The sequence below is a fragment of the Nanorana parkeri genome, unplaced genomic scaffold (genome assembly GCF_000935625.1).
Source record: "Nanorana parkeri isolate BGI_ZX_2015 unplaced genomic scaffold, ASM93562v1 scaffold16, whole genome shotgun sequence".
NCBI lineage: Eukaryota > Metazoa > Chordata > Amphibia > Anura > Dicroglossidae > Nanorana > Nanorana parkeri.
The window spans coordinates 3,525,119-3,551,610 of NW_017306284.1; the positions used below are offsets into that span (position 1 = coordinate 3,525,119).

At 39.9% G+C, this 26,492-nt stretch overlaps 1 protein-coding gene across 1 annotated transcript in view; it reads left to right on the plus strand.

Moving 5' to 3' along the window:
• Positions 1-26,492, plus strand: part of RIMS2 (regulating synaptic membrane exocytosis 2) — a 532,133-nt gene that overhangs the window by 343,432 nt on the left and 162,209 nt on the right. Inside the window, exons 13-15 of the mRNA XM_018559015.1 lie at positions 9,052-9,099; positions 14,797-14,927; positions 18,493-18,664. Coding sequence (XP_018414517.1) covers positions 9,052-9,099; positions 14,797-14,927; positions 18,493-18,664 — 351 coding nt within the window. The remainder of the gene's footprint in view (positions 1-9,051; positions 9,100-14,796; positions 14,928-18,492; positions 18,665-26,492) is intronic.

Consider the following 26,492-nt stretch of genomic DNA (forward strand, 5'->3'; position numbering starts at 1 on the left):
GAAAGCTAGGCGCCGTGCAATGTCTCACCGCCCAGCTTTCTGATTGGTCGAGAAGCTGGCCAATCAGGAGGCCAGTTAGTCGAAACCAGCCACTTGGTGGCGAGGGAGCATGGAGACGCTTTCCGGCTAATTGGGAAGCTGGGCAGCGAGTCATTACATGCCGCCCAGCTTCCCCCGCTAATCAGTCCCCATTCACACTGAGCGTATCGCAAATCGCGCGTTTGTCGCGCGATTTGCATTTTGCGCGATATTGCGAGGTTTGTCGCGCGACATCGCGCAAATGGTTGCATTGAGCAAAGTAGAATTGCGCCGAAATCCGTTTCAAAAAGGGTTCTGTTGTAGCGACGCACGACCCGTGACAGCGACAAACAGAGCCCCATTGCCATGCATTGGAGAGCGATATCGCGCGGTAAATATCCGCGATATCGTGCAGATTACCGCACGATAAATCGCTCAGTGTGAATGGGACCTTAGGAAGCTGGGTGGTGGATCATTACACGCCGCCCGGCTTCCTTAATTAGACTTCCGGTATCAGTATCGGTATCGGCAAGAATCAGAGAAAAAAATATCAGTACTTGATACCGAAAAAACGAAAAAAAATTATTATTATTATATCTTATCCTAATAAATCATAGATTTCTTCAGTATGGCAGTGCAAACAGCTGTATGGATTAGCAAGGTTTACTAACTCATTGCAATTACTGAGACGTAAGTTACCTCTACTGACATTGGCCGAGGGATGATTTCAGATGTTTTGCTATTGGTTGCTGCATTATGCACAGCCTTATTTATGAAATCTGATAGTCCTCAGATCCTTATGTACTCAGCCCTGTTAGCCAGAAATAAACCCCTAAATTCTACCACTTCTGAAAATATTAAAGTGACACTAAACTCACAAGTTACACCTTAAAAGAGAACTATGGGTCTGACTTTTTTTTGCCATAGTTTTCTTCAGGAACAAGTATGTAGAGGCGTTGTTCTTATTTCACTGTCGGAATGTGTTTTCTTGGTCAGCAGTTTAGAAATGACTACTATAGTCAGGGGAAGGAAGGCAGAGCATGTTTTTATGAGGGGGTCATTAATGGCAGCCTATATAGTTCTCTAATGACAGGATACCTTTAATGTGAGCTGCAGCATGTATTTGCTGCCCTGAATTGGTCTCTTTGTGTCTCACTGTGCTCACTTACTAGCTATGATCTGTACAGGGAATATAATTGGCAAGTGTATAATCTGACTAATGCTGAAATCATCCCTTTCCCAATAGTAATATCTGAGCTGCATTTTATAAAATTCTATATATCGGAGACCCATCTGGTAAAACTATTGTTGAATATAAGTTACAGGATAGCGATATACAAAGTAACAACTTAGTGCATCTTTACTATTTAACAGCAAGTTGATATCCCCACCACACAGATTCTTCATCTATTAGGAAGTCTGGGAAATTAAAAATATCCTTGTTAAGGTTCTCCTTATCTCATTGCAAATTAAGATAGTCCATCACTGTCATTCATTAATGCAGGGAGCTAACATTTTACCGGTTACTACTCTGCTAAAAGTGTCATGCTATTTCACGGTTAAAGAGGATTACAGGTACATGTAGAAGAAAAATCAGTTTGTGCATATATACAGTACTGTGCAACAGTGTTAAGCACTTGTGAATAAAAAATGCTGTAAAGTGAGAGGATGTGTTTGAAAATATTGCAATGAATGTTGATTAAGAGCCTAAAACGTGAATAAACAGAAAAAAAATCTAATCAATATTTGGTGTGCCCCACCCCCCCCATCCCTTGCCTTTAAACCAGCATTAATTCTCCTAGGTATACTTGCACAAAGTTTTTTTTAAGGATCTCTGCATATAGGTTGTTCCAAGAACCTAGGAGAACTAGATGGAGATTTCGGCTGTTTCAGTTACTTCTTTCTGTCTCTTCATGTAATTCCAGACAGACTCAAAAATGTTGAACAGGGCTATATGGGGGCCTTACCTTCTCTTCCAGGACTCTGCGTTCTTCTGTTTGCTGAATATAGTTCCTTATGACTTTGGCTGTATGTTTGGGGTCATTATTCTGCATCAGAATGAATCTGGGACTGATCAGATGCCTCCTATTGTGAGATGGATAAGTACATTTGTCATGGAAAAATTTATTGGTACCCTTACAGCCTATTGAAACAATGCTTCAATCATCCTGAAAAATGATTACATTAAAAGCAATTGTCTCATGTATACCTGCATGTCTTTGGTATGTTATGGAGTAAGGAACATTTGAAGAGAGATAATCTATTGCTTATTCTTCAAAGATATTCCAAAATGGCCTGGGCAGATTTGTTGGTACCACTAGAAAAGATTATAAATTATTGGATCATTGTGATATTTCAAACTAACTGTTTTCTGTGATTAGAATCACACATCTTCAATCTTTTCAGTCAGTCAGCCTATTGCCTGTTTCGAAGGTAAACCATCTTCATGTAACTTGTTGTTCCTGTGACTACAGTTTTAAACAATATTAAGACGTTTAATGCCCATGAGAGTGTAGACAACCTGTCTGGATGTGGCTGCAGGAGAAAAAAAAATACCCCAGATTGAACAGAAGGATATTACAAATGGTAGACAAGAGTCAAGGAAAACTTCCAAAGAGATGAACTCCATTGTCAAAGTACTTCAGTGTCTGATAGCACCATTCCTCACTTTTTGAGCAACATTAGGATCAAATGAAGAGGAGGAAAGAAAACATAAAAAAGTTAGACTAGAGTTTGATAAAAATCCACATTGGCAAGCCACAAGGCTTCTGGGAGAATGTCTCTTGGACAGACGAAACAAAACTAGATCTTTTTTGGTAACTCAAATTAGCTCTATGTTCAAAGACATAAACAAAATTGAAGCTTTCAAAGAAAAAACACTGTATCTATTGTGAAACATAGGGGAGGATATGTTATGGTTTGGGGCTGCTTGGCTGCATCTGGCATGGGGTGCCTTGAACCTGTGCAGGACACAATGAAATCGCAAGACTATCAAGGAATTCCGGAATGAATAATACTGTTCATTGTGAGAAAGCTCTGTCTCCGTTGCAGGTCATGGGTCCTTCAACAGGTTAGTGACCCAAAACACACATTTCAAAAAGGAATAGCTAAGAACAAAACATTGGAATATTCTAAAGTGGCCATGAGACGTGGCCTTCTAAAGTTCAGGCTTGAGGAGACTAATAATTCTGACCAAACAAACTATTACAGCCAATTTTTTTCACATTTAGACTCCTCAGTCCGGAGCACCTGCTGCCATTTTCCTACATACCAGTTCTTGTGTTTTCGTGCATAGGGAAGTTGTTTGGCCTTGTTTCCACATCAATGGTTTGGCTATCTCCATGAAGACCACTGCTAAATGACTTCTCTGGACCATAGATAGGTGTAACAGGTTCCACTGGTTTCCGCTTGATCTGAGCTGATGTTCTCACTGGACATCTTCTAATTGTGAAGGAAAAACAGCATGATGTATCTTTCATCTGCTGCACTAAGTTTTCTTGGCTGACCACTTTTGGTCCTTAACGTTGCTTCTTTCTTTGTGCTTATACAGAAGAGCTTGGACAGCACAAGTGGCCCCCGTGATTGCCATTCTGTAAGTTTTTAAAACATTTTCAACTGTTTTTACCAACCTCAGCTTGTTAGTAGAGCACGGATTTTCTTCACCCAGTTTAATTCCTTCTACACAGTTGAATTGTTTGATTTATTACTTGTATTACTGGACCATATACCTGCAAAATGTTTAACTTTGTGCAAGTGTACCTGGGAGAATTTATGCTGTTTGAAGGTAAATGATGGACAACCCAAATACTGTATTGTTAAGTAGTCTTGCATGTAAATAAAACTAATCCTTCTTCATATAAATGTCCATGATGTCTGTCACTTCAGTTGAAATTTTAAATCTTACTCACAAGTGGCAGTGACACTGCAGTCACCACTGCTCAGCATCAGAGAGGGATAAAGCCACCGCTGAGAGTCTCTATAAGACTAAGATATTAGCAGTATTGACTGGGGGACTCTGACAGAACTGGCTGCATAAAAAAACAAGAGATATCTTCTAAAAGCTGCTTAAAATGTTATCACTAAGTATTGCTCCTTCTCTCTAACCCCCGTCCTCTTGTCTTAGCTGTGTTGTGGATGGTGCAGCACCACATCAGACACAGAAAGTGTGCAATCTACCGCAGGAAGGAGAACAAGTTTAACAAAATATCTGTGAAGGTTCTCGTTCATCCAGGTCATGGTATATCTGTAAAAAAATGTTGAAGGCAACTGGACTTGCTTTATTTTTCTCACCATCTGACTACCTGCCATCAGAGGTGAAAGCGCAGGTGGTTTCTATAGTCTGCCAGTTTTTTTAGATTTTTTTAATAATCTCGTACAATTTTAATGGCTTTCTCCCCAAAATGCATTGCGATATGATTGTTTTTGTCATTCTGAATTGAGAAAGCTAGTTCATCAAGTCCAGTTGCGTTTATTTTTTTAATTTTTTTTACAGATACGTTTAACACAAGTTAAATAATATAAAAGTGCCACAATAACTATCACACTAAATATTTCCACGCGCATTCAGAAACTTAGATATATGACATTTATGTAACTTCAAGTAAACATGTCACAGTCTTGAGCTATTCTATAAAATATTGTGAAAGTTGAGGTTAAATTCAGTCAAAAGCACGTCAAAATATTCAGAAGTTCCAGAGAGAGAGAACAGAGTAAAAAAGCTACTAAGACACTAGGGTCAGGAGTTAAATCTTAAAAATGCATTCAAGCACCTTAACTATTATCAATTCTGTACCTTATTTGTGTATTACTCGGCTGTAGATCCTCAAATCATCTCTGAATTGGTGCTGACACTGTCCTTCCTTCTGGAGGGTGGCTACTTTTGTTCCCATGGTAGCCACCCTCCAGAAGGAAGGACAGTGTCAGCACCAATTCAGAGATGATTTGAGGATCTACAGCCGAGTAATACACAAATAAGGTACAGAATTGATAATAGTTAAGGTGCTTGAATGCATTTTTAGGATTTAGCTCCTGAGTTTAGTGTCACTTTAACTTTTATTGTAGAGGTCAAACTTGGCCCTTGGTCCACCTTATTGGACTTTTTATTTTGACTGGCAGCATTTTAGACCAATAGGGAGATTTGAGAGTTAGTGTGAGAAAGATCCAAATCAACTTTTATAGCAAACAAAGGAGATTTATGTATTTTCAACTTCTTGTATTACTGGATCCACGCATCATTTTGACATGCAGTTTTCAGTTAAGGCATCCTTTGCTTATGCATATGCCACTCACAGGGTTTGTTGCAAACTGCCTAGATTTATGACAGGTCAGTTTCATCTGTGCATTTTATTTTTTTATGTAAGCTGTCAAGTTAGGCTAAAGGAAGTATCATTTGGGCTTCCTGGATAGGAGGTGTATTGGAAATTGCTCATTGTTAACCACCTTCACTTAAAATATCTATTTTTTTGATCAAATGGTTATAATATAATCTGTGAATGTTATCAAAAATAATTTTACATAAAGCAGCATCAAAAGTTGTGTTTAAGTAAGCCTTTAAAAAAATTACTAGAATTTTTCAAGCCACTCCTATATGTAGGAAACACAGTTCCCAGACTTTCCGTACATTAAAGGTCACATGGAGCTAATTACAAATGTACAGAAGGGGTTACATAAATCAAATTGTCATTGTTATTCTTTAGTGCTGCCCTCACATAACTTCCTGTCCTAAGCATGTTCTGTGCTGGCATTTGGCTTTGTGTTATGTGCCAGCTAGTCAGAATCAGTTTATGCTCCTGAGAAAGTGGAGATATCTGCCAGCTTTTATCAGGTTTGCTTAGGTAAGTGGCTGCCTACCGTTGCACAGAACAGTTTATTTCTTAGCTTGATTCTCTGACTTTAAAATATAGGTCAGTACCTACCTACCTACCTACCTTTACACAAGACAGTTTATTTCTTAGCTTTGATCTCTGACACTAGAATAAATTAAACAATCAGTGTCCAGGGAGAGGGAGAGAGGATCAGATGATTTCACTGTGCTGCAACTAAATCTTTGGGTGCAACAGTGTTAAGGTAATCATAATTTCACAGAAGGATATCTCCATCACTGTGTACCCAAAACAAAATTAGTTTTTTAATGGGCATCTTATTTTTATGCACATACATTTTAATTTAGCTTTACCTGGTTCAGTATGTCAGGTGGCAAATTTTGCCAAGCTTTAAAAAACTGAAGAGAGACTTATTTCAACCTTTGTTTGTGTAAACATGATGCAATCCAATGGCAGGTCTTAATTCCTGTTCACAGCAGGGAGATCTTCAACTGTGACAGTGTGGCCTGGTTATGAGTTCCACTTTCTGGCCTCCCCCTGTGACAATGCATACTCCATATTCCTGCACAGCATCCCTCAGGAGGACAATGAGACATAAATGTGTAGGAGTTTGACGTGCATGCAAGTTCTTGAATTTTCTGCTATTTATAAATAGGAAGAGATATGCCTTATTCGGACACAGTCATCAGTACATTGCTGTTGGCAAAATAAAATAGGCATAAGCATTTTAGGTATTTTATCACACTCAAAAATCAATTAATCACATCTGACAACTAAGTTACTGCACCCAAATAATAACCAATGACCTACTCCTTTAAACTCAAGCCACCATATTTTTTTCCATTTTGGATGGACTGTTGAAGGGGTGGATGAATATAAAGTATACCTGCTCAGCCGGTTCTCACAATATACAGTACACTGATCAGCCATGACATTATGACCTCCAACCTAATATTGAGTAGGTCCTCCTTTTTTTCGCCAAAACAGCCCTGACCCATCGATGCATGGACTCCACTAGACCTCTCGAGGTATGCTGAAGTATCTTGCACCATGCCATTAGTAGCAGATCCTTGAAGTTCTGTAAGTTGCAAAGTAGGCCAAGGCCCCCATGGATTGGACTTGTTTCTTCATCACATCCATTGATGCTCAATCGGATTGAGATATGGAGAATTTGGAGGCCAAGTTAACATTTCAAACTCGGTGTTCCTCCAGCCATTCTTGTATCATTTTTGCAGGGTGCTTTATCATGCTGCAAGAGGCCACTGCCATCAGGTAATACCATTTCCATGAAGGGGTGTACTTGGTCAGAAACAATGTTTAGGTGGGATATGTGGAAATACGTGTCAAAGTAACATCCAGATGAATGGCAGAACCCAAGGTTTCCCAGCAGAACATTGCTGGTGAAGATTACTCACTTCACCTCTCAGTGGTCATAATGGTATGGCTGATCAGTGTATATAAAAGACATATTAATATACAGTTCATGTAGACAGATCTGTGTTTATGAGTTGTATGTGAATTATCTTTAATAAAGGAGCTGTGTGTTGGACTACCTGCTAACTTATTTTTTGTAAATGAGTTAGCCTCTATCAGGTTCTCATTGCAGTCTGTTGCCTGGTGGAGATCACCAGGTGTAACGATCCGTGCAAGCGCGGCTTGGTATCTGGATCGCAGCTGCGGAGCTTAGATGGGGATGGTTCAGGAAGAGGGTTCACAGTCACACTTTAGTGTAGTGAGTGCAGTCGGAACCCCTGTCACATCATACACCATCAACTCACTAAGTAGGCAGTTATCTATTATGCAGTTTATCAACTCCAATTACTTAGCATTGGGGTGTGATACGTTTTGTAGTTTCTCACTCACTAGTTCAGTTCACTAATGATGAAGGTGGGGTTAGCTCTAGAGTAGGAGTGTATGGTGATCACAGTCTCAGTATGAAGAGAATACGCAGTTGGAACAAGATCACTTATAATCCCCACTCCTGAACTCTTCCATAAACACCAATTGGGAACAACAGTCCTATGCAGCAGTGAAATCAGTAACACAATGTTTTTAGAGAGTAATATGTATGTTAGCTTCGTCCCTGGTATTATCTTCCCCAGAGCACTAATGGTTACTTGCGGTTTTGGTTGGAGGATCAGATGACACACTGCCAGGTATGCAAGCTAGAAAGTCCAGGTCTCAGGAGCAGAAGGTGCCAGGTTCAGGAGTCTCAGACTGGTTCTCGGTAGCATGTGTCCCTAGAGAACTTGCTCGACGTACTACTTTGATAGAACGCCGAGCAAGTGGTGAGCCTACCGTTTTGTAGGCAGTGAGCGGTGGCTGGGGGAGGAGCCGGAGACGAGACCCAACCTGAGCGTCTCCTGGTAACGGGACGCCGCCGGGCCTGCCACGTCATCACGCCGACTCAGCTGACGAACGGAAGGAGGAGAGGAACGCTGAGTGGAAGCCGCCCGTCGCTTGGCAACGGGACGCTGGTGACGGGGCCGGCCCCGCCGTGGTATACTGCTTCGATGCAGCGTAAGTTCCTTACACCAGGACAAAGATGCATCTCCCTTTGGCCCTATTATAGTCATAAATAAAACCTTTAACAGAGATACTAGTCTTTCCCCACTTTAACAACACAAAACGTCCCTTGAAATAGTTCAAAACTTGAAATAGTTCAAACATTTTAGGATTGTAACTTTTATAGAGCAGTCAAACTAAAGCAAACAAAACTAGGACTGTGACAGTTGGGTCAGGTTTAGATAGTATGTATGTGCTGGATTAACTGGAAAGGAACGCAGGGCTTAACCTTATTTATGTAAAAAAGTGGAACAAAAAGAAGGATAGTGCCTATCTTCATCATCACCTCATTTCCTCCACCAGTATGGTTGGGCTATCATTTATAAGTGATGCAATGATATGAACTCTGTTTTTTAGGAATGTATATCAATGATCTAAGATTTTACAAAAATGAAAAACGTTCAAACTGATAATTTGTTATTTATGAACGCTGAAATGTTAAGTCGTCAGTGAATGGCAGTCAGTCAGCAGTTTGTTTCATCACTATGTTTGCTACAAATTTGTGTTTTTGATGTGAACTTTGTTGCTGTTAATGTTGATTTGAATACTTGTGTTTTATTTTGAATTTGTTTTAATTTTAGCTTGTTGTCTTTTTTTCTTTTGTTTTTGTTTTGTTTTTGTTTTTTATTTTTATTTTGCTTACCAGAGCCAAAGCCTTAATAGAAGAACTCCGCCTTTTGTTCCTAGGGTCCAGGTAAAGGCCTTTTCTGCCTGAAACATAAAGCTGTCTGTTTATTTCTTCTTTTTTTTTTTTCTTTCTGTCTTAGTGTGGAAAATGCACTGAAGTCTGCACATTTGTTTTCCTCCCTCCAATTTTATTTGTTCATTTAATTTGAAGCGTACACTGTTTAAAGTAGCCTTGTATAAAAACTGCAATAAAGGAAAGTGTATTTGCTATTTGTGGCAACTACCAATGGGATTTCAGCTGCCATTGTTGTCACTTTTCCTTTATGAAAGATACAATTGTTTTCTGTGGCTTGGATTTTTTTTCCCCCCAAAGCTTTTTCCCCTGTGACATCTGTTCCCAGCATGCCCTATAGCAACATTTTAATTTTTTTAGTACCCTATGAGCTGTAATTTGCACAATTCTATCTTGTTTGCGGGACATATTTTGATTCAGATATGCCATACATTTACTAAAACTGAAGTATATTTGGTAATGCATTGAAACAGTTAAGAAAAATGTAATTGCATTGTTGGCCACTCTTAAAAAATATTGTTTGAAGGGTTACAGTAGTAAGTTCCCAGCCGCACTTACCTTCCACAGCCAGTGCAATTTGGTCTCACAGTCTACTTTTTTTTAAAGCGGCCCTGCTGCTATACAGAAAATACTCAGCAAAAGCATACCTGTAAGACAAATACTCACCTCTCCTGCTAATAAAAAGCAGAAAGTGGGGTTTTGAAAGCACCGAAAGACAACTCCAAGAAACAATGTACCATAAAAAATAGATTTTAATAGTGATAATTTAAGAAGCTGGGTAAAAAACTAATTAATAAAAACAATCAACTGAATAGATAGCTCCCTATAAGCTCACTCCATGAAGAAACCTTCCATAAATGGTCATTCGATTTGCCATCCAACACGTCCCGGCCGCTGGTTGTGGGTGGCCTGGAGGCATTTGGAGGACAGACTTCCTCAAGACAGATGGGACGATATCCCTTCTTTCCGTTCTTCATCCTCTTCTAACTTGTCGGATGGCAAATCGAATGACCTGACTATCTCTTTTATATATTCCCTCTTCCTGAAGAAGGGCATGTGTGCGCGAAACGTTGAACTAGCTCCTGCATCCTCAACCCTTCCAATACTGCTTAGTACTATTCCACTATCATGTAATGTGACTGCTACTATGATGTAAAGTTTTTTGTGGTAAAATTAGGTACCTCGGCTTATATTCGGGACGGCTTATACTCGAGTATATACGGTATATTATTCCAATTATCTAAACCAGATCACATGTATTGATACCATATATGCGCTAAGAATCATGTAAACCATTTATGGAAGGTTTCTTCATGGAGTGAGCTTATAGGGAGCTATCTATTCAGTTGATTGTTTTTATTAATTAGTTTTTTACCCAGCTTCTTAAATTATCACTATTAAAATCTATTTTTTATGGTACATTGTTTCTTGGAGTTATCTTTTCTAGGGTGCTTTCAAAACCCCAGTTTCTGCTTTTTGTTACTCAAATTCCCAGGGGTGTGGCACCTACTATTCAGATCCAGGTTAAAACAATTCTACAAAATTCACCTCTCCTGCTGCCTACACCATATGACTCCTCTCTGATGCTGAAAACTAGTCCAATGAAGTCTGCTAAAAAACCAACTCTTCTGGGAGTGTTGACCCCTGCAGATATCACTGGATCCTCACTCTGATCTCACATCACTGCATTAGAGAGCGTTGTTGTAAAGTCAGAGGGAGGAACTATGAGAGTTGTGCGCTACCATGGAGATCAAAAGTGACTTTTCAGGGGCGATTCTCAGCATCATCGGTGTGGGGTTCTGTGGTGTGAGCATTGGGAAAGATAAGTGCTTTGTGTCTTCTTTTACAGATATGCCATTGTTGAGAATATTCTATATAGTGGCTGGGTGACTTTAATTTTCTGTTTATTTTACATTATTAACAATATAGTAGAAGGTGAGAGAATCTGCTTGCCTAAGAAAAACCAGTAGAGGAAGTGAAGTGTGTCTGGGTTATGGGCATTCAATAATTAATTTACCTAAAAACTCTTAAAAATAATAAAATAAGCTTTGAAACTGGCCCTCACTAACCTCTGTGGATGCCAGCACTGTGGAGACAATGTTCCTCAAAATAGAGACACTGAAATCACAGCTTATCTTCCCTTGCTTCTTCTGGCAGCAGGTATTTAGCAGCTTGTCAGCCTTCTAAAAAAATAGAAGATACTTTAAACTGTTCAGAAACCAATTGCAACCTGACTTCAGAGTCTCTGTTGTGATATTTGATAATGATTTACTCCGTAGTACTTGCAATTACATAGGTCAGTTTGGGCTTGTTTTAAAGCTTATTTGCTGTTTGTTAGGACTATGTGAATAATTTATTCTCAGTACCTTGGCCACACATTCACTTTAAGGTGTCATTGAAGTCTTGGATAAAATACTCACTGGGAGATTTGACCAAGTCATAGCACACTTTTGGGTTGACAAGCAATGTGTACTTAAAGAGTACCCTGTACTCTGTACCCTGTTGCCAGAGCATTCTCTTCAACAAAAAACTTCACACAAGATTATATGTGCATTCAAGATAAAGTATGTTTTTCTGTACTTATACCTGCAATGTTATAGTTAGTGACAGGGTCTCTTTAACTGTGGCATTGCCTGCTAAAGTAGCATATGCATTAGGAGCAATCTCTGATTGTTAGAAATGTTCAACATTGCACAATTAGCTTTTCTAGCTTGTTAAAAAAAAATATCTGTATGAGTGGGCACATCAAATCTTCCATTATAGTGACGAAAACAGGGAAAAGGGTAAAATTCTACACAGTCACACAGGAGATTGCAGAGGGTCCCGGAGGTTTTTAGAACTGGCACGTGTCTTTACAGGTCTTGTCTTTCTCAGTCAGACATTAGTCTGTCTTACTGCTGTGCATGGCTGACGCTAAAGCAAACCTGTGCTTTGCTCAAGTAGGGTAAAACAACAAGTTCTCTTTAATACCCTCTGCCCAGGAGCACATATGGATCTTTTCTTTAATCCCCACTTCTCCGTTCAGATGACAGTAGCAATGAAATTACCCATTACTCCTGTGTATGGGCAGCATTGGTGCTTGATTATTGGCACAGCACTGTCTAATGGGACCATTTAAAGGAGAACTATGAGGTGAGAGCTTTTCACTTCACACATACCGGCGTTCGCTCACTTCTCTATCCTGTCACAGCTCTCTGCCGTGACAGAGGAGTGGCCGGATTCCCCCCTCCCCGCTCCAATCCTCCAGCGCTGATTGGCGGAACGGACGGGGGAGGGGGCGGGTACAGCTGGCTCTGCCCTCTACATAGGCAGAGCCAGCTGTCACTCACGCAGCTGAGCGGATCCAGACATAATTGTCGGGATCCGCTTCAGCTGTGGCGTCTCAGTATACCGCGAGCTTAGGGTGACGGAAGGACGCTAGTTTGTGTCCTCCCATTACCCTAAGGAGAACTATGGGGAAAAGCCCTAACCCCATAGTTCTCCTTTAACTAAAGCAGTTTAGAGCTTACACAGGGCTTCTTTTCTCAATCCCAGGGGCAGAGGAGATAGGTGGCAGGTGAAGGAAGGTTCAATATGTGCTGAAGGGGCTTGGGAAGCATTTAAGCAACATTGTTTGCTTGGGTAAAGCACAAGTTTGAGTGTTCCAAGGGATGTTGCTGACTGAGGACAGGTTCACACCATTTTCCGTACCAGATCTGGACCAGATTTTACCGCGATTTTACCATTTTCAAGCGGGTTTTTTTTTATAGAGTAAAATCGGCTTTCAGGTGCGGACCAGTGCATTCCAGTGCGTTTTTATGCATTTTCATGTGTTCCAGTGCATTCCACACCAGACAAAATAAGACATGCGGTATTCTTCTGGTCTGGTCTGGAGCGGACTGCACTGGTGTGAATAAAGATCAGAAATAGCATAGGGATACATTAGGATGCATTTTGGGTCCGGAAAAATCTGGTCTGGTCTCAAGATGATCTGGATTTGGTATGAACGGGCCCTTAATATCATCATGTAGTTTCTGGAAATTTGTCAGCAACATGTTTATGCTAAAAACCACCCGCCTGCACCACCTCATCCTAAAAGATCCATGCTGTGCATTTCGGACTCTGACACTACCATCTGCATATCACAGTAGAAATTGAAATTTGTCAGAGCAGGCAACATTTCTTCCAGTCTTCATCACTTGTCTCTGTGCCGAATGTCCCTGGATGAGAACTACTACACTGAGCTCTTGCTACCGAGAACAAACACACCACATCTTCTTTCATGTGTCACACCCTCAACAGCTAGATGAGCAAAGCATCACTGACGAAAATGCTGCAGCATGTAAGTGGTCAGGGAGGGAGTGACTTCTTGCTCATCCAGTTGGCCAGGAAAAGTGACACATAGAAGTAGCTGAGCATTTTCCCTACCCTGTTTACCCCTATATAGTGTTTTCTGTCCAGGATGGTTAGTGCGACATGGCCCTTTATAAAAAAAAAAAGCCTTATTCAGCAGACTTCAAGGCAGTAATGTGCATTACGTTTAATAAACTTCTAGCCAAGGTTATTCACGGCCCCCCCCAAAAAACCCATTATAAATGCTAATAAAACCACCTCCACTTAATCAGAAACACAATAGCAACTGCAGCCATTGATTATAGGCCACACACCTTTATATAATGTTACATGTCAATTCTCACTATTAAATGGCTTAAACAGTTTGGGCCACTCTTGTGCTTAATGTTATTCTTATATATTAAAGTTTATGTATTGCCCTAAAATATTTTATGTACTCAGTACTTGTTTTGTGCCCCTTTTGCAGCAATTACTGCCATTACTTTTGCACGATATTCTAATTATTCGAGTTTCACCTGTATATATCATCAATTTGAAAAGCCATTGCGCCACCAAGACTCTGTGAACGTGTGTTCTGTTTAAGTGGGGCAAAGCAAACATACTTATTACATTTTATTTCTAAATCAAATATACTATCAGGAAAATACCATATTATGGGCACTAGATGCAACCGAGGATATAGCAAAGAAGTATTTACTTCCACGGGCCTAACAACCCCAAATCTATCTTTATATATTCGGTTCTCATATTTCTCTGCACATCAGGGCTTTGGTTGCAAGAGGGAGGTGCAGCACTGTGGGCCAATCGGGCTCTAATACATTGCATAGTCTGACATTCTAACGCAGGGAGATGATATTGCATCAGTGTTCTGCTATTCCTACATTTTCCAATTTGCAAGCTGGTAGCTGGCCAATAGAGTAATCACTGTGTGATATATATCTATGGTTTATTGAGTAAGTGCCATGTTATGTATATTATACGTACACAAAATGTAGGTTCCGAACATTAAGGAGCAGTGTTATCAAGCTTATTTGTTAAGGCAAATGGCAGTGGGAAACAAGTTCAGTAACCTATAGTAATTAATAAACAATCATCTATGGTTATTATGGAAAATTAAGATCATTGGTGAGACCTGGATGTTGGGGGATATTAGACTTTTCCAATCAACATTTATCTTGGTTCTACCTGTATAAGTAAGCCTGTAGGTCATCTAGTCTTTAATCAGTGTTTGGTTTGCTTTCAAAGAGCAAAATGTTTGTAGTGCAATCTTCAGTTACAACCTTTCTGTGTAATGTCAACTATATTTAAAGAAACATTGACACGGCTACTGACAAACTGTGTATTCTTTCTACTCTGCAGATAAAACTCTGGTATGACAAAGGTGGTCATCAATTAATAGTCACTATATTAGGAGCGAAGGACCTACCATCGAGGGAAGATGGAAGACCGAGAAATCCTTATGTTAAAATTTATTTTCTTCCCGATCGAAGGTATGTCACATACACAGCTACATGGTTAATAGGGTTGAGAATAGGCTGATGTCAGTCAAGGTAAAACGCTCACCAGGTCCCTGGTGAAGGGTCTCTTTATTACTAGGATCCATGATAACTTTGTATGTGTTAGTAGTTTTAAATAGTGCCCATCCGGACCAGGTTTTAGCATACTGGGCCATATGATCACAGCTTCACATTTCAATTATCTCCATTTTTTGTACATCCCAAGGTTTTGTTTGCCTGTGCTGCTGCTGATGATGGGTGTTATTTAGCTTATTGTTAACTAGTGTTCCCAAATTCTTCTCTATCTCTGTTTTGCCAAACTCTAATTAGTTTAATTTATCGGGGATAATGCGTTTGCCAAGGTTTAGGTAGCATAACATTTTTAAAAATGTATTTAGGTTTGTCATTTAACCGCCCATGTTGCAATTTTTTTTCAGGATTCACCCATAGTGTTAGTTTGCTGCTGATTTTATTAATGCTACATAATTAGGTGTCATCTGCAAAAATTACAATATTGCTAGCTATTTAGATTTCACAGCCAGACATACATAACCATCTAACCACTGAAAGTTTTTTTTTTACCAAGAAGATCTGCATTTACGGTGACCCTGTCATCTAGGGCAGGGTGACCCTGATACAGAGAAGGCAGATGCCTAGGGCACTGCAAGCTGTAGCATAGAGGGGAATGCAAAGAAGTCTTCAATAACCCCACTGTAGCCATGCTTCATCTAGTATACATTCAGATAAATGACACCCGAAATGAATCAAACAGCAGCAACCCGCAGTTCAATAAGTGTACTCTGTCATTGTAACATGTAGCTAACTAGATACCTTGGAACAGCAGCAAATCAGAAAGTTCTAATACTGTCATGTCAACATTACAATGACGGAGTACACTTAAAACTGTGGGACCTCTGCTGTTTAATTAATTTAGGCTGTCATTTATCTGAATGTATGCTAGATGAAACCTGTCTAGAGACTCAGAATCTAGGGGACAACTGTAATTTTTTACACTTTCTGCATTGCCAGCACTTTGTAGCAGACAGCTGAAGGGTGGAGGCTGTGAAGTGTTTGAGTCTTCTCACCTGCTGTCACAGTATGTCCAGCCACTAAAGAAGGCTGGTGTCTTTAGAAAAGGGGGCTGCAAAGCAGGCTAGCACTTTTTAATGGTATGGGGCTGTTACTGCATGTAGGAGGGGTGGGTACTCCTCTCTGTGATCACAATGTTAATGCATGCGCCATCTTGGCTCCAGAGGACATCTTTGCCGTAGGAGCCAGAGGACCTTGTTCTGGCTCTGCTGTCACCTTGACCATTCAGGTCTTTCAGGGTTTCTATAATGTCTACTTCTGGCACACTTATACTCACCTTTACATCTCTCCCCCACGATCCTTCTACCATTGCAGCTGCCACAAAATACCACGTGTTAGCCAGCGTTGGAGCTTGCAGGGAGTGATGACAGTGACAGTTTCAGGCCTAGCACTGCATCAAGGGAGGAGGTCATATGCTCCCCCATAACCATAAACATCAGGTAATTTGTGGAAGCTGGGATGGAAGAAGGAGTAGCAGAGGATGCGTTGTAAAGGTGAGTATAACTGAGTGAGCTTGACACTGTTGCCTGAATGGGCAAGGTAAAAGGGCCTCTTAAACACGCTTGTAAATGTTTATGTGTTGGAGTAATGATTTGGAAATAGAAGAACATCCTTGCTGCTGGCTTGGATGAAATGATAGCTGCTTGTCAGGAAAATCAAACCAAATCAAAATCAAACAGATTGCTTTTTTAGTTGGTCAGGGGATGTCTTTAGAAGAGTGCATATACACCTGTTAATTTTCTAATCGTAGTCAGCCGATTGAGTAGCAATATTTTTATGTCTATAGGCACCTTTCGGCTAAAGTAAGACCAATGTCTATATAAGTGGCCCCCTGTATATAGTCTAGTAATTGTTTTTGGTGTCCTTCGACAGCTCTTTGGTCTTACCATAGTGGAGTTTGGAGTGTGACTGTTTGAGGTTGTGGACAGGTGTCTTTTATACTGATAACAAGTTCAAACAGGTGCCATTGATACAGGTAATGAGTGCAGGACAGAAGAGCCTCTTAAAGAAGAAGGTACAGGTCTGTGAGAGCCAGAACTCTTGCTTGTTTGTAGGTGACCAAATACTTATTTTCCACCAGAATTTGCAAATAAATTCATTCCAAATCAGCCAATGTGATTTGTCTGGATTTGTTTTCTCATTTTGTCTCTCATAGTTGAGGTCTACCTATGATGCCAATTACAGGCCTCTCTCATCTTTTTAAGTGGGAGAACTTGCACAATTGGTGGCTGACTGAATACTTTTTTGCCCCACTGTATATAGGGATGGTGCTGGATGCAAGGCTGAATTTGTCACCCAACAAACATTTCAGCAGACCGAGATGTATGTGCAGCTACATTTTTCTTCATTTGCTGCCAGTTTTGCTAAACTGCCTACTGTGATGGCTAAGGGCCACCGGAGCAGAGAAACTATCCTTATGAAATCTGAAATGCTGGGCATTTGATGTCTGAAACAAGAAAATTATTTGCTGTCAAAAATAACTTATTGTCCCTTTCACTTCACTCTGTTATCAAACAGCTGCCAGTGACAATGGGTCAGCAAATTGTGTTTATGGGTGTCGTCACACAGAGATAATGTTGAATTAGCATGTCACTAATGAAAGGGGCAGTCTGAAATACCAGTTTACTTTTAATTAGGTTTCATATCACTTAATGAAGGTCATTAAAGTATTTTAATTGCAGATAACCAATCTCGAGGATTCTAAGACAGTGCCTGCAAAATGCATGAAAGTTTCTGTCTGATAATAAATAAAATATGTTGATAGGTTTTTAATAAGCGGTGTGTAATGAATAGTGATTAGTATTTTGGGTGCACAAAAGGGATTTAGTTAAAGCAATTACGAGGTGTATTTTTCTAATTTAACTCCTTGCAGCCTTGTTCTAAAGATTTGTTCCCCTTCAGGACGGAGTCATATTGTTTGTCATTGGTGTCTTGGCCAGGTTCTTTTTCTAGCTAGAGCACTGTATGTAGAAGATTTGTCTTTTCTCCAGTGTTTGTGTGTTTTTTTTCTCCAGGCGTTTCGCTAACTGCCCTCTGCCTTACTCAGGTCACTGCTTACCATGGTCCTGGCATAGTCAAGCCTTCTCGTAGTACTCTCACAAAGTCCTCCTCTAGCCCAACTGTATTTGCTATGTTGTCCGTATGCAAACAACTCTGTCCGAAATAAAGGTTTTTTGTGCAACTTCCATTTTTGGAGTGGAGGGTTATGTGCTTACATTTCCCAGAGGTATTGGGTCCTCATCTCTTTTTTTCTCTGTATTCTCCAACATGGGTTAGATGGGAGTGATTGGAGTTACAAGAATGAAACTCTCCGCTAAACGTTCTTACAATTTTAACCCTTGTGTACTGATGAAAGAGAACCTATAACTTGCATCAGTATTCTTTTCTTCTTTTTGATCAGTATTTCTACTGGGTATAAGTAAAAATGAGCAAACAGTTGTCCACACTGATTGTTTGACTTTTATTACAGTGATAAGAACAAAAGAAGAACAAAGACTGTGAAGAAAACATTAGAACCCAAATGGAATCAAACATTCATCTACTCTCCGGTTCCTCGAAGGGAGTTTAGAGAACGAATGCTGGAGATTACACTTTGGGATCAAGCCAGAGTTCGAGAGGAAGAAAGTGAATTCTTAGGAGAGGTGAGTTAACTCTTATTCTGTTCTGCTGAAGAAATAGGATTTTTGTCTATATTATATACTACTTGTACCATTTCTTGAAATGTATTCATTCAATCTGACCTGGTTAAAAGTATGCTTTTTTTAAATTAAAAATGAAGCACTGAAATGCATAAGGGAACTCAGCTGCTGAGGACTTCAATGTTTCCTTATTTCACATATATATCTTTTTAGACTGCAGTGAAAAATCATTTCTTGCAGTGGTCTTCAATGAAAATGTAATAACAAAAATCTATAAAGGTATTCTTTTGTTGCCCTATTCTTTCTTGGCATTGGCCTCTTTGCATGGTTGTTTGATGTTGCTACTTTTTGAAGTTCCTGATTCTCTGCTGGTGTTCTAGAGCGTTCAAAAAAATCCATTTTTGGCTACTTTTTTATCATTGACATCCTTGCTGCCCGGTCCATGATGGTGATAGTGGTGATGATGCCAGTTGAAAATGTTTTTGTAATATACACTCATATCCTTAGCCAAACACTTTTCACTTACATCTATACTGGCAAAAGTGTTTCCCTTTTGTTGAACAAGCTGAATACGGAAGGGCTCATCAGAGCGTGTTGTGAACACAGACGTGCGCTTTGTTACTGTGGCCAAACACCTTTCAATCATTTCTATATTTGTACACAATTATATAGATGTGTGTTCTGGTGACATGAGTACTGGGACTCAAAGAAGGGCATTGTATCCCTAAGTCTCCGGAGAAAAAATTATCCCTGGTAAAGGTGAAAAATATGTTTTTGAAGATATTAATTGTAAAGGACAAGGTGAATGTTTAGTGCAGTAGATTGTAGGGAGCTAGCCTACGTCTTATTCTAACCATACACTAATGGCATTTGAGAGTAAGATGAGTAAAATGGTTAAAGCCTAAGTTTACCTTTGGGACCATGTTTTATGTTACACCAATATTTAGGGTATAACATGAAACATGGTCACATAGGTACCCCCTACTGCCCGCCCACTTACCAGAATCACTGGGTTCTTCTCCCCACAAGCTGTTGCTGTATATTTATTTTGGTGCAGCTGTTTTTGGCTTTGCCCACACAGCCACCTCATCCTTGGACAGGATCTGTCAATGGAAAAACTGCAAGTTCTATCAGCCACCACAGCAGAGGGCGTCCAGTTATTTTCCTCTTGTCCGTGTTACTTAAGTGACACTAAACTCTGGAGATAAATCTGAAAAATGCATTCAAGTACCTTAACTAATAACAAAAATGTATCTGATTTGTGTATCACTCAGCTGTAGACCCTCAAATCATCTCTGAATTGGTGCTGACACTGTCCTTCCTTCTGGAGGGTGGCAACTTTTGTTCCCCATGGTCCCTGTGTGTGATGCAAAGTAGTCACCGATCCGAGCTCACTCCTGTGATAGAGTGAATTTCAGTACAAATTAAAATTGAGGTTGTAGTCCATCACAGGAGTGATCTTGGATCGGTGGCTACTTTACAACACACACAGGGACCATGGGGAACAAAAGTAGCCACCCTCCAGAGTGAAGGACAGTGTCAGCACCAATTCAGAGATGATTTGAGTATCTACAGCCGAGTGATACACAAATAAAATACATTTTTGTTGATGGTTAGGGTACGTGAATGCATTTTTCAGGTTTAACTTCTGAGTTTGTGTCACTTTAATAGCAGTTCCTTTATTTTGATGCAAGGTCCGCATCAACTTTTTTCTCCATTGCCTACCTACTTTAAAATTGAGAATAGCGGGAAGGAGGCAGTGATTTACTACCTACTGGTGTCAGAGGAAAAGTATTTTCCCAATGTGCTAAAAACTGACAAAAAGTACCCGAAATTACATAATAAATGTACAAATTACATTTTATAAGAAACGATCTTTTATGCAGAAATATTGTTGTATCAGTTGCTTTTCATTAATGTAGCACTCCGCTTCCGAGTCTTAACACATTGTTCATTATAATTTTAGTGCACAGGCCTAAATGTCAAGCTCCTATAATTAGATTGTGCTAAACTTTTAGATTCTCAGAGCAAATGTCGCCGTGGTGATAATCGCTCTTTTTTTTTAAAGTCCTCCTGTCTCAAAATAATAGAATGGCTTTCATTTCCCAGTCAGGTTACCAATAAGTTAAGTAAGTCCTTCCATGTCACCTGTTGATATGTAGGTGTAAATGGAAGCTTAAAACAACACATGACAATGGAAATCATTCTTAACTTATAATAAACACACTTGGAAATGTTTATTTTTAGCTTTGAATTGCTACCAGTGTTACATCCAAATTCCCAGAGCCCTGATTGCCAAATCTCTGCAGAACAAACACCCCATGCATTCGATTTAAGCTTTAAGTACAGATACAGACTTGTTGAACTCCAGGCAAACTGCAAAATACACACATTTTATATATATAGATATATGTATCTATATATATATTGAGTGTGTGTGTGTATATATACACTATATTACCAAAAGTATTGGGACACCCTCCAAATCATTGGATTCAGGTGTTCAGTGAAATTCCTTGCTACTAAATATTCCACGGTCACCTGTAACTGGTATTATAATAAAATGGAAGCAACTGGGAACAACAGCAACTCAGCCACGAAGTGGCAGGCTACGTAAAATGACAGAGCGGGGTCAGCGCATGCTGAAGCGCACAGTGCGCAGAAGTCACCAACTGTCTGCAGAGTCAATAGCTACAGACCTCCAAACTTCCTGTGGCCTTCAGATTGGCACAACAACATTGCGTAGAGAGCTTCATGGAATGGGTTTCCATGGCCGAGCAGCTGCAATCAAGCCTTACATCACCAAGTGAAATGCAAAGCGTCGGATGCCGTGGTGTAAAGCGTGCCGCTACTCAACGAGACATTTTGGACAATTTCATGCTCCCAACTTTGTGGGAACAGGCCGGGGATGGCCCCTTCCTGTTCCAACCTGACTGTGCACCAGTCTACAAAGCAAGGTCCATAAAGACATGGATGAGTGAGTTTGGGGTGAAGGAACTTGACTGGCCTGCACAGAGTCCTGACCTCAACCCGATAGAACATCTTTGAGATGAATTAGAGTGGAGACTGCGAGCCCGGCCTTCTCGTCCAACATCAGTACCTGACCTCACAAATACGATTCTGGAAGAATAGTCAAACATTCCTATAGACACACTCCTAAACCAATCCATTCCTGAGATTCAATCAGCAGCAGTGTTGTCAGCTTGCCGTGTTAGTTGGTCATTGGGTTGACTATTTGATAGACAGCCCTGGGGCCAACTGAAGTACAGAGAAAGCGGTACTGTCAGTGACACACAATCAAGTGTTAGCAGTCATAAGTTGTGTATATATATCTGAACTACGGTAGCAAGATGATAGCTGAAATCTAGTTGGATACCATGGAGTGCATGCTGTTTTTCTTCCTGATATCAGTCTGTTATATACATTTCTATCATATAAATTATACATAATCTCTTCGGACTTGCAAGTGCGGCAAATGCTATTTTGGGACAAGTCAGTCATCAATTAGATATGAAGCTATATGTAATTTAATACATGTTTCTCATCGATAATCAATATCTATTAAGGCATGATTTTTTTTCTTTCAAGATATAGCTGGATTCTTGATTTATGGCACAGACACTACTGTTTTGAACTGTGTTTAACCACTTCAGTCTCAAAGCCATAGAAAATGTGTCAGTTGCACAAACAATATTTTTTTCTGTAGGTTTATCTAGCATATTAGATGTTGTTGAGGGGATAGATAGCTGGTAGCAGAAGTAAATTCATAGACATTTGTTTTTTAAGCTTTAATTAGGAAGAACGAGGGAGCAATTTGAAAACGAATAATTTTCCAGTAATTTATTTCCCCAAGCTATATTTATGGAACTCCCATTATTTACAATTAGCATAACTCCAATTATTTACATACAAAATACATTTAGGAAAGCCTTTTGAGTACAATGACATAGCATGTGTGCAGTTTTCATGCTACAATTGCAGAGTTTTAAAGCCCAAAGTTGTTGGTTGTCCTTTCAGCTGAGGAGAACTTTTTTCCCTCTCAGTATCACACTGCATTGCAAGTGGGTGAAAACAATATAATATTAGAATAACATTAAGTTAGGTTTGTACAAACCTGAATTGGTTCTACTGTACTGTGTTAGCAAGTTTGGGAACACAAAAACATTGAATGGTACTGTGCATGCTTGAAATCCAATTTACTTTTCACTTCTTCATCGCCGTGTGCCACCGCATGTTTTCATTTTTAATTGATTTTCCACCCCTGTCCCTGTCTCGAGATATCTTTTAGATGGATTCTCATCATCCCCTGCACATCAGCTGCTATTCAGCCATGGCTGCGTGAATACATTGGTAGATTCCTCTATCCCCGTTGTTTTGTGTGGATGGGGTAATCAAGTGATTTTTTCTGTCTCTCATGGGCTAAATTGAGAAATTTGAGCTGTCTGTGCCCAGCCTAAGACCTTGTGCAGCACCAAAACCATGAAATTACATGTAGCTACTGGGACAGCAATAAAGCTAGCTATCCATTAAATGAAAAAACGTAGACACCATATATGGAAAAATGGCCATAGCTGTTTACTGGGGTTAATTAAAACATATAACAAAAATTAAACATGAACCACAATTTAATGCTTTAAACTTATGGCCTTTAGGACTTAGTTGACCAGTCCAAGTACTTAAGCCAGGGATGGCCAAACTCCGGCCCTCCAGCTGTGGTGAAACTACAAATCCCATGAAGCATGCCTCTCCGGGAGTCATGTCTGTGGCTGTGAGAATCTTACAGAGCCTCATGGGATTCGTAGTTCCACCACAGCTGGAGGGCCGCAGTTTGGCCATCCCTGACTTAAGCCATCAAATACTTGTTAACCAGCCTGCCCACATGCAAAGTGGGTGACAATACCTCCCAAATTAGCGTAAGCCAGCAACAAAAGTAAAGGGATGGGTGGGATGCTCGTCGGTTACTAGTCCAGATGACAATGGAGACAACCCGAGGTCTAGGTCCTGATGACTGGCTGGTAACAGGGGTTGGCCATTCGGCACCTGAAACAGAAAGGAGAGCCAATAACAGCAGCCAGACTAGTTCAACTTGTTTTTTTTTACACAAGCCTCTTAATACATGCAAACCATTTAGTTTGATGTGAGGTGATATAGACAAATTTAGTTGAGATATAGAATAGGGATTGGTGAAACAATACAAGTGACATAGCCTGTACATTGTGTCTACAAAGTAACTTCCAAATAAAATGATTTCTTAATAAAGAAGGTGTGCTCATGAAGAATTCGATTTCCACATTGCTTCTAGGTACTGGGTCAGGTGCTTAGATACAAATGTGGAGCTATGTAATGTTTCATGTGTCCCACAATAATTAAAAAAAACATTTGTCATACTTTGAAAGCGAAAGCAACTATGTTCATGGGAACAATAATGAAAGATAGGAAGGAAAGCATTGCTGAATTTCTAAATTGTTGAGTTTCTTAAAGTGGACCTTTTAGCAACTTTAGAAGGCTGCAAGAATAAATTCCCGACATGCCACAATATACCGTACAGCAACAGTAATGAGATGAAGATCATAATCTGCAAGAGGTGATACATACCTGGAAGTTTTACAATTACACATTACTTAGCCTACATGCCATGAACATCAGAAAAAATAATTAATTAAGGTCCACGTTAATTCGGTCCAGCTAGGCCCACATTATTTTTTTTTTCCTTCCTTATAGTACAAGATAATCAAATTCGCCCTGGCTGTGAACAATCAGATGTATGTATTTTTGTGGCTGGACATATGACAGGCTGACTGTGTGCGCCAGTATATGAACCTGCGCCATGACCCCACATCTGCTCTGCTCTGCTTCCTATCACAAGCTGAATAAAAATCAGAGTGCAAAATATGGTATGAATGACTATTTCATTGCTTTTTCAGGACTATAAACCACGGTGTCATTTTCAGCCCCAGTTGCTGGGTTTTTAGTTGCCATTCAAACAATAAATGAAATAACATTTGAATTACAGATTTCCCTCATGGTAGACAGTTTATTGACGTCTGACAGACTGAAACAGACAGCAGAGCAAAAGTCAGCTGTGCAAAACGCAGTCACCGCACTCTCACTTATATGGAAGCATAGAGTGATGTACCTGACGTGGGCCTTTATCACCTATATGACAGGGCCTACTGCCTGTGCCAAATGAAGCAGAGATACACATGCCAAATTATCATGAATCATGCATACCGGACAGTTAAATGGCTCAAAGGCCAACTCCATTGACAACTGATTTATCAGGTTGCTGGCAAGTTGACTTGCTGTTTTCTTATATCTCACAAAAATTACAACGTCGAGTGAAAAAATAATGAAAACATTGATGTGCCAACTTTTCATGTCATTGCAAAGCCAAACAAAAGAATCACACTTCTCTGATGGATTCTACATAATGTAGAATAAACATATTATTGGGCATAGCTCTTAACTGACCCTCATTTGGAACCAAATCCCACTGTCCCTCTTTCCTCCTCAGTTGTCCTTCTTTGTGGTCTAATGGTACAGATATCTATGAAAAGGTTCTATTTAACTACCAAGTGTTTTCCTGCACTAAAGCCTTTATCTTTTCTCTTATGTATCTTGTCTGCTATTTCGAAAAGCTGGTATAAAGGAAAAGTAATGATGAAAAAAAACAATTCTGGGGTTAACCAATCATTTTTGGGATATAAATTCTTAATGGTCCATGTAAGTGTGTACATGTCAGGAGTGTGTCCATTGTCTAAATACATTGTGCTGGAAGTGAACCCTCTTTCCCATCTTAAAAAGTTGGGATGTATGTTACTAGAGAGTGTAACTGTAACAGAGTGACACCTTCACTATGGCCTTGTGAGAGGGTAGGGGGCCCATAATACTTTGGCAGTGCTTTCCACTGGGTAGGGAGTCCATAATACTTTGGTAGTGCTTTCCAGTGGAGTCTTTCAAAGTGAAAGGAGGCAAGTGATTTGGTTATGCAATCACCACTCTTTACTAGGGAGCTCTAAGGAAGCACTAGAACACATAACACTTCTCAGTATAATACTACTCAGGGTCAGATATTCATCACTGGATCGTGTAGACCCATAACCTTTACCACACTCAGTCAGTAACATCCACTGGCACCAATAATTATACAAGAAAAAGCTGCCTGACTCTGCTGCCTAGTTGTGAATCTGGCCCTGCTTTTACTAGTTAATGGGGAGGTGGAATATTTATTTAGTTTGGTAAAAGGGAATCTTTATTGTGTCCGTGAATGTGATCAGCCTAAAGTAAATAATTTTATGAATGTGTCAATGTTTTAATTGTTACCTTTTATAGTTTATGATGGGTAGCCATAGTTTCTCCTTATCTACAGTATACTGTATGTGCTGTGCCAATCGCTTGGTAATGTCATACGGCAATTGTCCTTTTTATATGTATCCACAGATGAGCACTTTGTAGTGTTTTGCTACTCAATTGTCTAAACACAAGATCCAAATGCTAAATGTTTAAAGCTTGCATCCTTATTTGTGTATTTTTCTGCACTGTTGACATAGACTATTTGTTGCCTATGCCGTTCTAAGAGAATATATGTATGCATCTTCCTGACAACCCATCTCATTACCACTAGAGCATAAGACTATATTTCACAGCACAACCCCTCTCCAAAAGGGGGAAAAGATTAACTCTTTCCTGGAGAACTCAAATAAAGGTTGTTACTTGTACAAATACACTGTAGAAAGTGCTGATGGTTCTGTGTTTACCAATTAAACACAAAGGGCACTGAAAAACTCCTTTCCAGAGTGGTGGCATAGCCTGTTGCCCATCGGAACAACGT